We start from the raw sequence: 13,941 nt of genomic DNA on the forward strand, positions 1-13,941 counted from the left end.
CCAAGCCGGTGTGCAGGACTGATCAACAGTTACCGGAAATGTTTAGCTGCAGTTATTGCTGCACAAGGGGGTCACACCAGATAGTGAAAGCAAAGATTCACATTCTTTTGCCACTCACAGATATTTAATATTGGATCATTTTCCTCAATAAATAAATGACCAAGTGTAATATTTTTGTCTCATTTGTTTAACTGGGTTCTCTTTATCTACTTTTAGGACTTGTGTGAAAATCTGATGATGTTTTAGGTCATATTTATGCAGAAATATAGACAATTCTAAAGGGTTCACAAACTTTCAAGCACCACTGTATCAATCTACCAGAATTACAGTACACACAACTATATAAGGAGTATTATAGATGTGTTACAGGTGATTTTGGAAATCAGGTGATTCTGGAGTTCCCGAGGTGAATTAGGATTTAGGTTTCGGGTCAGGTAAACTAGTGGAATGTTTCTGTGGGGTGGTGGTAAAGTGGTGGACTTGAAAGCAGAAGGTCCTGAGTTCAATTTCCAGTAAGGACAGTAAAATGTGAGTGGAGGAAAGCAAATTAAATTAGAGAGACAGGCAAGTGTAATTCTAGTTAGAGAGGTATAAGAAGATGGAATGGTGAATACAGAGTGGTTGTTGAAGTGTGCTTGTTCTTTGATGAACCTCCTAAAAAATCCAAGCCCCCTTTTTTTAATGAGTCCCTGCCCAAATATCCCTTTTAAGAATGTCCACCTAATTCACATACACTACCGTTCAAAAGTTTGGGGTCACTTTGAAATGTCCTTATTTTTGAAAGAAAAGCACTGTTCTTTTCAATGAAGATCACTTTAAACTAATCAGAAATCCACTCTATACATTGCTAATGTGGTAAATGACTATTCTAGCTGCAAATGTCTGGTTTTTGGTGCAATATCTCCATAGGTGTATAGAGGCCCATTTCCAGCAACTCTCACTCCAGTGTTCTAATGGTACAATGTGTTTGCTCATTGCCTCAGAAGGCTAATGGATGATTAGAAAACCCTTGTACAATCATGTTAGCACAGCTGAAAACAGTTGAGCTCTTTAGAGAAGCTATAAAACTGACCTTCCTTTGAGCAGATTGAGTTTCTGGAGCATCACATTTGTGGGGTCGATTAAATGCTCAAAATGGCCAGAAAAATGTCTTGACTATATTTTCTATTCATTTTACAACTTATGGTGGTAAATAAAAGTGTGACTTTTCATGGAAAACACAAAATTGTCTGGGTGACCCCAAACTTTTGAACGGTAGTGTAGGTAAATCTAGAATCACATGGGCAAATCACATGCCCCCCCCCCCCCCCCCCCCCCCCCCCGTTTTTTAATGAGTCTCTGCCCAAAAATCCCTTTTAAGAATGTCCACCTAATTCACATGGGCAAATGTAGAATCACCTCATTTGAAAAATCACCTGTAACATCTGCATTATACTCTATTTGTGGTGGCTATTTTTTTTTTAAATAAATTTATTTTTTATCGATATAAAAGCAAACTTATCATTCACTAAAACACAACAAAACTACAACAGAATTAAAAAGTTTGCCATGACAATGTTAACAAGATTGAATGAATTTGTTTCAATTCTTTAACTACAGAAATGTAAGACATGGTGTGACGTGAGAAATAAGGAAAAGAAAAGATGATTAAAGACGACACCAATACAGTTTATGTGCTTTATCTATCGGCTTAAACAGTTGACCCTCCAAGTGAAACGGCCTTTAACAGAGCGCTCACTAAGGCTACATCCACACGACAACGGCAACGAGATGTTATTTAAAAATATATCGTGTCCAAATGGGCAACGATCAGTAAAATATCAGGTCCATATGGCAACGCAACGCTTGCTGAAAACGATGCAATACACATGTCACACCTCTAGGGGTGTGACCAAATACAATGAAAAGTATTTTTCCAGTCTCACCTGTGAAAGGTAATCCCATGTGATCTCGTTTGGACGGCAAACCTGTTGGTACAGTTAAACGCAGCTAATCTTTATTCTCTGCTTTGACCTCTCCAATATGGCGGCGAGGATGACGTATGATTCTACGTGGAAGGCGGCGTCTTTAATGGTCCGGAATAAATTGAATGCTACACGTTGATGGATTAATTTGCTCCTCTACGCCCTTTTTGAGGAATGTATTGTCGGACTTAAACCAACATCTGAAGAGGTGAGATCGCTCCTTTTTTTCCCTATTTTTGCTGGCGGGATTGACTCTGCCTTAAGGGCAGAGTCTCTCTCTCTCTCTCTCTCTCTCTCTCTCTCTCTCTCTCACTTTGCACCATTACACAATAAATATTCACAGTGAAAATATTTTGTAAGCGCGTTTCATGAACCAAGTTATAGGATTTGTTGACAACTCGCATCGCATCGCAATGAGAAGATCATTGGCACTACTGGCGTTACGAATCAGACCATTTCATAAATGAATATTTTGCTGTAGAGCTGCAGCGTTTGTACAATTGCATGTTTTTGCTTCACTATTACTGTCACTATTCTGCTTCTTGCATTACTACTGTGAACTAACACTGAACATAATAATAATAATAATAATAATAATATTATCCAAGCTCGTGTTTCACTCTCACTAGTGCTCTGTAAGGCTTTTTCCTGGTGATATCCTGGTGATATTCGTTACACTTCTACCCGGCATGAAGCACTCACAGTCATGTGGTTGTGACGTCATCGTAAACAAATCCGTTCTACTCATCCAGACGACTTCACAATGGCAACATTGCCAGATCTTTCCACTCTGGAACCCGTTCTCAAAAAGATTGCGTTTTGGGCCCCCAAAACGCCGGTGCCGTGTGGACGCCAGGCCTAAACGATAAGCAATTGTATCGGAGTCACCTGAATCCGTTGCCGTGTGGACAGGGCCTACGAGTCCTGTTAGGATCAGAGAATCACCACTGAATACAGAGATTTAAAGTGCATATCACAGGTAAATACAAGAGCAAGATCAATGTAATTCTCCTATTTTATATTAAACTTTGGTCAAATATCAGTCACATTTTGTATTTCGTGCAATTTTTTTTACCTTGCGCAATACCAGAAAAATTCAGTTGAAATCAAGTTATTTTAAGCGAATTCGTCTCCCTCTGAAAAAACTTGGCATTTGGATTTCCCGGCAAACATTGATTTTCGTGACGTCGCGTGTGGGACGCCTCCCTCTGAATCCTACGTCAGCGCTGGTTTGTTTATGAGAAAACAACCTGGTGGTTTTCTGCAAATTTCTTCAACGTTATCGCGTAATTATTAAAATGGTTAACAGATGTATCGTAGGAGGGTATAGCAACACCAATCTTGATGGGATTAGTACTCATCGTTTCCCACATTGCGCTCAGGTGACAATTCCATATTTCAATGCAAAATCGCTAGCTGCTAAACTTGGTCTACACAGGCTGTGCACTGAAACCGTGCAAGCTCGCGCAGCCTGCTGGCGATTCCGCAGGTGACGTCACGAATCTGGCTCCAGACTCCCTTGGGATTTTTCCAGACGTGTTTTATTTTATTTTTTTCTGCTATAGACAGATGGCCTTGTGTAAAATTACCCTTCTGGATGAGTGTGTAAAGGGACATTCTTTCATATAAAAAAAAAAGAATTTGGTCCAGGATATGCACTTTAAGTCTTTGAAGGAGGACCTGTTTTAGCTTTTTTTCTTTGTTTAACTGAAATTCTGCACCTTTTCCTGAATCATATGACAAAAATATTTTACAGAGATGATACATTTTAAGACACGTACTGTATGAGTAGTTCTTCGGTAACGGAGTTACATCCATAGAAAAATGTGGTAACTTTTTTTAGTAGCACTACTCAAGATTAAATATTAAATACAAATTTCACACGGTATGGGGTATCTTTTGATCCTAAAAAAAAAAATCATAGAAAAACTGTCTTTCTTTAATTCTGAACGCAAAATCTTTTATGAGGAAAGAAAAGTCACTAATGGAATTACGTCAGAAAAAACTAAGTTTTCATTTTTAAAATTCAAACCAAGATTTCTCTGATGCGACATTGCTATAATTGGGGTGATTATTTTTCAATACGGTTTTCAGTACATTTTGCCTTGGATTCCATACTTTAGCGATATCACTGAGCTGACAAGTTAAGGCAATCTTAATCATTTCATTTTGGCCTCTCTGCTGAAGAATTGCCCATATTCTAAATATTCCAACCAATCTTATCCAGACTTCTGTCTCAGATCTGGGATCAGTTATCTGTGTCCATATGAACATACCGATTCAAACAGAAAAGACAAAAAAGGACTCCAAGCAAACTCTAGCAAGTTCATTAGAGCATGCATGCAGTTTTCCAGGGTAAGATGTCCTAACAGCAAGCTTTGGCTGAGGTTTTGTTTGGACTTACACAAGGCAAGCGAGCCACCGAGCAGCGGAGACAGCAGCAGGCTGCTCACACACAGCAGCGCGGCCATGTTGGGCACCATTCTGCACATGACCTTCGACCTGGTGGAAAAGCCACTGTCCCACACCAAGCAGGGGAGGGGATGGGGCGGGGCAGGGTAGGGGTGTAGACACGCTGGATGTTTAGCAGTCTGAAAAAGAGAAACAAAAGAGTCTGTTAGCGAGTTTTTTTGTGCGTCACGGATACTTTAACGGCAGACAGGTTCTATTAAACTCATCAATTAAATGAGTACAATTACATTTCGGCTACCAAGTGGAGCAGTAGTGGAGCTTTTTATTCCTGACCTTTCCACTGAAATTACACATTAGAGTCATGTTATTTATAGGTCCTTGTATGTTGCATTCATTTGTTTTTCATTTCGAAATTAAATCAGGAAAGCAAGGAAACAGCTTTTTATTTAATTTTTTGTGAATCATTCGTATATGACAATTGTTTGTTCTTTAAAAGTGAGTAAGGTTTAAAGTTTGTAAAGCCTAGGTCACAACCGGACGTACGATTTTTTGGCCGTGCGATTTTTGGCGTTTCCCAAATCGCTGCGTTTTTTTTGTTCGTGGAGAAACACGCGCGTTGGCCATAAGTTTGTCTTGCAACCTGAAAAAAACGTAAGCGCCCGTAGAGTTTGTTTGACATGACAGAGAACCTCTGCGGCCGGTCTGCGGCCAGTCTACGGCTCGAAAATCAGCACGTCTCACACGCGCGCCCTCCGTGCGTTTCACGCGCGCCTTCCGTGCGTTTCTTGCGTTTTTTGCACGTAGACCAGCCGTAGGAGCACGTACAGCCGGTTGTGACCGAGGCTTCAAGCACTGAAGCACTTAAAAATACAGAAAAAAAAAACATCACTAAAACCCACTTACACAAAAGAGCAGCGTTCAAACAAAATTCACTTACATTCCAAATATAATAACGCATAAAGTACAAACCTAATACAATATCAAAGCAAATAAAAATTACAAGCAAATTATATGTCAACATTCATTCATTTTCTGTAGCCCTTATCCGTTGCGGGTTGCAGGTGAGCTGGGGTACACCCTGGACAGGCTGCCAATCTATCATGGCTAACACAGACAACCTTTCACACTCACATTCACACGTAATGGCAATTTAGAGTATCCAGTTGACCCAATCCGCATGTCTTTAGACTGTGGGAGGAAACCCACACAGGCATGAGGAGAACATGCAAACTCCACACAGAAATCCAGAACCTGTTTGCTGCGAGGTGACAGTGCTAACAACTACACCACCGTGCCGCCCTGTAAACATTTACACTTCCAAAATTCCATTTGTTTCAATTTGTTTCCACAGGATTGTCTCAAATTCATTCTTTTTGTCCCATATCAAATCCATCATTAAAAAAAAAATGCTGGTATTGATTGTGATTCTGAGTATCAGCAGCCTTGTTGCTCCAGTGCAAAACTAGAAACAATGTCTTGGAAAAATTGTGCAAGTTTTATTTCAATACTCCTATAAGCACCCAAATAGGCATGTAATGATTCACGCAATTCACGATTCGATTTTCCTATGATATTTTGAAAAAGAAAATGACATCAAGAAAATTTTATTACAAAAAAACCCCATTTATTTTCCTATTTTTCATCAACTTAAATATTCCTCTTGTTAAAACAAGCAAAACTTGTTTCATTTTCTTAACAACCAGCAATAATTATTTACCCACATTTGTAAAGGTTGGCGTAAAATATAACAGCCTATTAACTAAAATATTCCTTTCTTTGAAAAAATGAAAGAGTTTATAACAAATAGTCTTTTTTCTTAATAAACTTGTATGAACATTTATTCTAGCTCCATTTTTCTTCTCTTTTCTTCAGCTTCAGCTCTTTTGCACTTTAGATCTGCTTTTTGTGTGTTTCGCAGCATTAGAGCTGTGTTACTTCAACCTTGGGAGAAGTCAAGTGTATTCCTGCTATTGAATGTTATTGCACCCTCTGCTGTCTAAACAATGCAATTACAGCTAGGAAAAACTGACTATGCAGCCTATTAATAATCATGATGCATTTTTTATTTCATCGATTCAAATAGTCATAAATTTGTATCGCAATTTTTTTTGTCGCATGATATGTCGTTACATGCCTACCCAAATAATAATTTCCATCAACACACACACACTCCACGATCCATCATACTTTATCCAGAAAAATCTTCTCTTTATTTCTTGGTCAATTTTTTTTACCTCAGGCACAAAGAAAAAAAAAGCATGCTACCATTTCCGTTAACATTATTTAAATCTTAAAATCATATGTACAAAAACTAGAAGAAGCTTCAAGCACTGTCTGACAAATTGATTGCAACTGGCAGAAAAATAAACTGGTGTCTAGTCAAGTGCCAAATACTTATACCGGTAGGTGACAGCTGTTTATAAAGTACTCAGCATCACGATGGTTATAAGCTCTGGGAATGAACCTGCAGCACAGGTGTGAGAATGTTCCTGAAGGCCACACATTACATCCCACATGTTATAAAACGCACAGAATTGCACAGTTTAAGGCACACATAAGATCAGCTGCACACAGTGAAGTGACAAGTGACAGGAGTCTTCGACTACATCTTATAAACTTGTCAGTGAATTGTGTCAGTTTATCATTCCACTTTTTTCCATATGGATTTCAGAATCAGCAGTGGCAGGTGAATATATTTTATTTATCAGCACGGTGGTGTTGTGGTTAGCACTGTCGCCTCACAGCAAGAAGGTTCCGGGTTCGAACCCAGTGGCCGGCGAGGGCCTTTCTGTGCGGAGTTTGCATGTTCTCCCCGTGTCAGCGTGGGTTTCCTCCGGGTGCTCCGGTTTCCCCCACAGTCCAAAGACATGCAGTTAGGTTAACATGGGGCGGCCTTGGGCTGAAGTGCCCTTGAGCAAGGTACCTAACCCCTGACTGCTCCCCGGGCACTCTAGTGTGGCTGCCCACTGCTCTGGGTGTGTGTGCGTGTGTTCACTGCTTCAGATGGGTTAAATGCAGAGGATGAATTTCACTGTGCTTGAAGTGTGCATGTGACAAATAAAGGTTTCTTCTTCTTCTTATCTGCCATAATGGCAGGTAGAGAAAAAATAAGTCCATTTCAGACAAGCCCAGTATACAAGTGTGTTTCCAGAAAGTCCTGTGCAAAAGTCTGAGTCACATGTAAAGAAATGCTGTCGACCAAAAATGGCTTAAAAATAACGTTTAACGTTTCAACGTTAAAAAAATACTCTAAACAGCAGTACGCCATAATAAATACAACAAAGTCAATATTTGATGTGAGACGACCCTTTGCTTTAAAAATAAAAAGTCTCCGGTATAGTGAGTGCAGTTTTATAAGGAAATGAGCTGTAGGTTTTACTGAGCATCTTACAGAACCAGCCACAGTTCTTCTGGACACTTTGACTGTCACACTCGCTTCTTCATTTTGCACCAAAACCCAGCAGCCTTCATTATCTCATCTCATCTCATTATCTCTAGCCGCTTTATCCTTCTACAGGGTCGCAGGCAAGCTGGAGCCTATCCCAGCTGACTACGGGTGAAAGGCGGGGTACACCCTGGACAAGTCGCCAGGTCATCACAGGGCTGACACATAGACACAGACAACCATTTACACTCACATTCACACCTACGGTCAATTTAGAGTCACCAGTTAACCTAACCTGCATGTCTTTGGACTGTGGGGGAAACCGGAGCACCCGGAGGAAACCCACGCGGACACGGGGAGAACATGCAAACTCCACACAGAAAGGCCCTCGCCGGCCCCGGGGCTCGAACCCAGGACCTTCTTGCTTTGAGGCGACAGCGCTAACCACTACACCACCGTGCCGCCGCGCCTTCATTATGTTTTCTTTTTTAATTTGAAAAGTGCTCTCTTATGTAATATGCTGCTCAGATACAAACTTTTTTTCTTCTGTAACATTTAATTTTGTGCAGGAAAACAAACGTGTGGACTAAAATGTTTTTGTACCGAATCAATAATATAGACGTCATAAAATAGAAATCTATAACAAAGTTTGGATGAAAAAATAGGGTGCCTAAGATTTTTGCACAGTACTGTATGTCTTTTAAAAAATCCATTAATAATCTGTCCGATACAATTGTGCATTGTATCAAATGACCAACTTGGTGGCTGGGGGAAAAAAAAATCGGTCCTGTGTATCATGCGTGAAATCTGTTGATGAGCTTTACATGGTATGTTAATTGCTATGACAATTGTTGTGGGTTATGTGCTAAATAATGGCACTGGCATGCTAAAAAACACAATAATAAAAGTGTTGAAATTAGCGACTTACTTGCACTCTTAACAAAAGTGTTGAATATGCTTGTATTTCTGAAATAATATCCGTTAATAGTTGCATTTAATGTTGTGGAATGTCAGAAAAACAATCCTTCTTATGACGCATGTTATACTCGCTATAAAACAGCCGCTCACTCACCGGCCTATCCATTTTCTCTCTCTGAAGAAACACAAAGTGTAACAAGAGTGCTCTGAGAGCACAACATCCCCCGCTGGCAACTATATCTATACTATAAGTGCTTAATACACCCTCATGAAATTGTCAAAGTACAATTTTGGTACCAAGGCCATGACTCTGGCAAAATGCGACTGAATTGAATGCAATTACAATATGCGTATTATCAACATATAACAAATAATCCTGTCAAGTTTCATGAAATTCCTCCAAAATTTGTGAGAGGGGTTAATTTCAGAAGGTGAGTACCCTTCCTGTGACAGACAGACAAACAGACGGACGGACATTGCCATGACATAATCCCCCTTTGAGCCTTTTGGCTAGCAGGGGATAATAATTTTGTTAATCAAGGGCTGTAACTCTGGTAAAATGTGACCAAATTTAACGAAATTACAATATGCGTACTACCGACATACAACAATGCCTTTTGCCAAGTTTGGTGAAATTCCTCCACAGATTGTGAGAGCAGTTGATTTCAGAAGGAAAACACCATCCATTATCTGTAGCCGCTGTATCCTGTTCTACAGGGTCGCAGGCAAGCTGGATCCTATCCCAGCTGACTACGGGTGAAAGGCGGGGTACACCCTGGACAAGTCGCCAGGTCATCACAGGGCTGACACATAGACACCCATTCACACTCACATTCACACCTACGGTCAATTTAGAGTCACCAGTTAACCTAACCTGCATGTCTTTGGACTGTGGGGGAAACCAGAGCACCCGGAGGAAACCCACACAGACACGGGGAGAACATGCAAACTCCACACAGAAAGGCCCTCGCCGGCCACGGGGCTCGAACCCGGACCTTCTTGCTGTGAGGCGACAGCGCTAACCACTACACCACCGTGCCGCCCCAGCATGATGCGTGAATTTTGGCTCTGACAGTTCCTAAAACTTATCTACATCATTCCAGTTCAGAATTGGTCTCAACTAGACTGTGGAGTCCTGCATACATCTCTTGAGACCAATTATAAGGTAAGTGTTAGGGTTTATATTCTTTCATGTAAAAAATCCCATTAGGCCATGGCCACTTTGGATTTAAATCCAAATAAAGGTACAGATATTCAGAGCATTAAACAGATACAGACAGCGTCATTGGGTTACAACTCTATTATATAAATTAATTCAACTTATTTTTTTTACAAGTTGTATATAGGATCCCTCACGCATATTGGTACAGTGCTTATATATACTGTATATATATATATTTCATTTTCAGCATTCAAAACCCACTCTCACCATATACATATCTCATACATCACAGGGCTGACACATAGACAACCATTCACACCTACGGTCAATTTAGAGTCACCAGTTAGCCTAACCTGCATGTCTTTGGACTGTGGGGGAAACCGGAGCACCCGGAGGAAACCCACACAGACACGGGGAGAACATGCAAACTCCACACACAAAGGCCCTCGCCAGCCGCTGGGCTCGAACCCAGGACCTTCTTGCTGTGAGGCGACAGTGCTAACCACTACACCACCGTGCCGCCCGAAGAAAAACACACTCTCATGAAATTGTCAAAGTATAATTTTGTTAATCAAGGGCTGTAACTCTGGTAAAATGTGACGAATTTAACGAAATTACAATATGCGTACTACCGACATATAACAATGCCTCTTGTCAAGTTTCGTAAAATTCCTCCAAAAACTGTGAGAGGAGTTGAGTTCAGAAGGTGAGCACCCTTTCCTGGGATGGACGGATGGACAGACACATGGACATCGCCACGACATAATCCCCCTTCGGGCCTTTCGGCCAGCGGGAGATAAAAATTATAGCTTTCCTGATACAAAGCACTGCCACTGGAGACCAGTATTGTAGTCAAGACCACCTAAACTGGGATTAAGTCATGACCAAGACCAGAGTGTATCGAGACTGAGACAAGACCAAGACTCTGAGGGGTTGAAACCAAGTCGAGACCAAGACCAGAGCAGTGCGCACACAGCATGTCACACTTCCGATAAAATGTGGAACATGCAAACCATAGACACTTCTCGGATTTATCTGAAAGAGCCACAGTCCCATAAAAACACCCACAAACAAACATTCAGAGCTGAAATCAACTTAAACATCTTTATTCAACGCTCCTTTTTCATGTAATGATGGTAACAAATAAATCAGACAATGTACATTCAATTTGATATCTGCACAGTTGAGCGGTCTTGAAATAAAATCCCGGGTCACCTACAGCACTGTGCAAACGTCTTAGACACCCTTTTTTTCATACAAACTTTGTTATAGATTTCCATTTTATGACGTCGACATTATCGAGTCGGTACAAAAACATTTTAGAGTCCACACGTTCGTTTTCCAGCACAAAACTAAATGTTACAGGAAAAAAAAGTTTGTATCTGAGCAGCATATTACATAAGAGAGCAGTTTTCAGATTAAAAAAGAAAACATAATGAAGGCTGCTGGGTTTTGGTGCAAAATGAAGAAGCGAGTGTGACAAAGTGTCCAGTTGGCTGGTTCTGGAAGATGCTCAGTAAAACCTACAGCTCATTTCCTTATAAAACTGCACTCACTGTACCGGAGCCCTTTTTTTTTTAAAGCAAAGGGTCGTCTCACACCAAATATTGACTTTGTTTTATTTATTATGGCTTACTGCTGTTTATAGTATTTTTTTTTTTAGTATTGAAACATTTTAGGGTGGCACGGTGGTGTAGTGGTTAGCGCTGTCGCCTCACAGCAAGAAGGTCTGGGTTCGAGCCCCGTGGCCGGTGAGGGCCTTTCTGTGTGGAGTTTGCATGTTCTCCCCGTGTCCGCGTGGGTTTCCTCCGGGTGCTCCGGTTTCCCCCACAGTCCAAAGACATGCAGGTTAGGTTAACTGGTGACTCTAAATTGACCGTAGGTGTGAATGATTGTCTGTGTCTATGTGTCAGCCCTGTGATGACCTGGCGACTTGTCCAGGGTGTACCCCGCCTTTTGCCCGTAGTCAGCTGGGATAGGCTCCAGCTTGCCTGCGACCCTGTAGAGCAGGATAAAGCGGCTAGAGATAATGAGATGAGATGAAACATTTTATATCATTATTTTTAAGCCATTTTTGGTCGACAGCATTTCTTTACATGTGCCTCAGACTTTTGCACAGGACTGTTTGTCTGAGACCAAGATGAGACGGAGTAAAAATGCGTTCGATTCCAAGGCAAGACCGATCTCAAGTACGACAACACTACTGGAAACTCATTCAAAAAAATAGTAAATAAACATCTCGTCTATATCAACATCACTTCAACCTATCAATAATTCCAGGTATTTCTTTGTAAAATCCTTATAATCTGTTTATTTGTAGGCTTAAATTATGTGACGTGTCAAGCCATACAAGTCCATGTGTAAGTTGTTACTATAGAAACAATAATGTATTAGAAGGAGAGTAGACACATGAGAAGAGACAGAAACATGATTGGTCTTAATTGTGACACCTGGAATAATACTTGATTATGCGTTAATAATCCTAATTACCCCGACTGACCTAATATTTCACATATCTTACTTTGAAACAGACCAAAAAGTAAAGTTACATGAGGTGAAAATAAAATGCAGTTTCATTATCTTCAGTACTTGAATACGTCAGACCGCACCAAACTCCTATTACTTTCTCACCACACACACACACACACACACACACACACACACACACACACACACACACACACACACACACACACACATTCTGCTCTTATCTCTCCATCCCATTATTCACCAATCTCCTAATCTTGTAATTACAGAGGCAACTACTGATATTTCTGCCGATGACAAACTGCTATTAATTCTCAGTGAGTTACTCAGATGATGGGATTATACAACTGCAAATCAGAAAAAGTTGGGACGGTATGTTGAATTTGAAATTACAACTAAAAACAATGATTTGTAAATAATCCTTGACCTGTATTGCACTCAAAACAATACAACAGCACATTATTTGACGTTTTACCTCAATAAATTGTATTGTTTTTTTCTGGGGGGGTTTTCCCCCAGAGTAAACACTTATTAAAATTTTGATTCTTGCAACACATTTCAAAGAAACTTGGGACAGTAAAGCATTTATCACTTTGTAATGTTTCCGTTCCTTTTCACAACACTTAAAATGCGTTTAGGGACTGAAGACAGCAAGTGATGAAGTGTTTCAGGTGTTAGTTTGTCTCATTCTACCTGCAAACAGGTCTTAAAGGAGAACTGAAGTCATTTTTAAACTTGCTTCATTTCTTAATTAACGTATTATTCAATTATGTTTTCGGTTTTAGTAACCTTATATCGTGACTCGTATTGGCAACTAATTGCAATTAAATATTATACTTATCGGCCTGTTCGGTTTTTAGCCATGTTGAATTTAGTTTGTTTGGTCCACGGCAGGGCGGCACGGTGGTGTAGTGGTTAGCGCTGTCGCCTCACAGCAAGAAGGTCCGGGTTCGAGCCCCGTTTCGGGCGAGGGCCTTTCTGTGTGGAGTTTGCATGTTCTCCCCGTGTCCGCGTGGGTTTCCTCCGGGTGCTCCGGTTTCCCCCACAGTCCAAAGACATGCAGGTTAGGTTAACTGGTGGCTCTAAATTGACCGTAGGTGTGAATGTGAGTGTGAATGGTTGTCTGTGTCTATGTGTCAGCCCTGTGATGACCTGGTGACTTGTCCAGGGTGTACCCCGCCTTTCGCCCGTAGTCAGCTGGGATAGGCTCCAGCTTGCCTGCGACCCTGTAGAACAGGATAAAGCGGCTAGAGATAATGAGATGAGATGGTCCACGGCAGGCGTCGCTTATCCGCGTGATCTTCACGAGACTTGTGCGAGACTTCGAAACGTGAAGTGTCAACCAGGTGTCAGTGCCGCCATTTTGAAAACTGTTTTCCAAACGAAATATTGCACAAAAACGAGTTTAAATGACGATTACTGCCTACTTTTTTCAAACTTTCCTGATTGCCATCAGAACAAACAAAACTTCCGGCTTGATTACATCAGCATTTGAAAGAGGGCGCGTGTGTTTTTTGACGACGTTGGCAGATGTTGGTCACTTTGATTTCTGCTGTATGTTTTACTTCTGTTCTACGATATCTCGCACAGATCTCAACGAATCTCGTTTACGG

General features: G+C 40.9%; 1 protein-coding gene across 15 annotated transcripts in view; it reads right to left on the minus strand.

Annotated features, from left to right (window-relative positions):
- Positions 1-13,941, minus strand: part of ptprsa (protein tyrosine phosphatase receptor type Sa) — a 513,824-nt gene that overhangs the window by 252,374 nt on the left and 247,509 nt on the right. For all 15 annotated transcript variants that reach the window (XM_060941290.1, XM_060941298.1, XM_060941295.1 and 12 more), the window contains one exon: positions 4,369-4,555. In XM_060941290.1, coding sequence (XP_060797273.1) covers positions 4,369-4,456 — 88 coding nt within the window. In that variant the 5' untranslated portion in view covers positions 4,457-4,555. The remainder of the gene's footprint in view (positions 1-4,368; positions 4,556-13,941) is intronic.

The sequence above is a fragment of the Neoarius graeffei genome, chromosome 15 (assembly GCF_027579695.1).
Source record: "Neoarius graeffei isolate fNeoGra1 chromosome 15, fNeoGra1.pri, whole genome shotgun sequence".
NCBI lineage: Eukaryota > Metazoa > Chordata > Actinopteri > Siluriformes > Ariidae > Neoarius > Neoarius graeffei.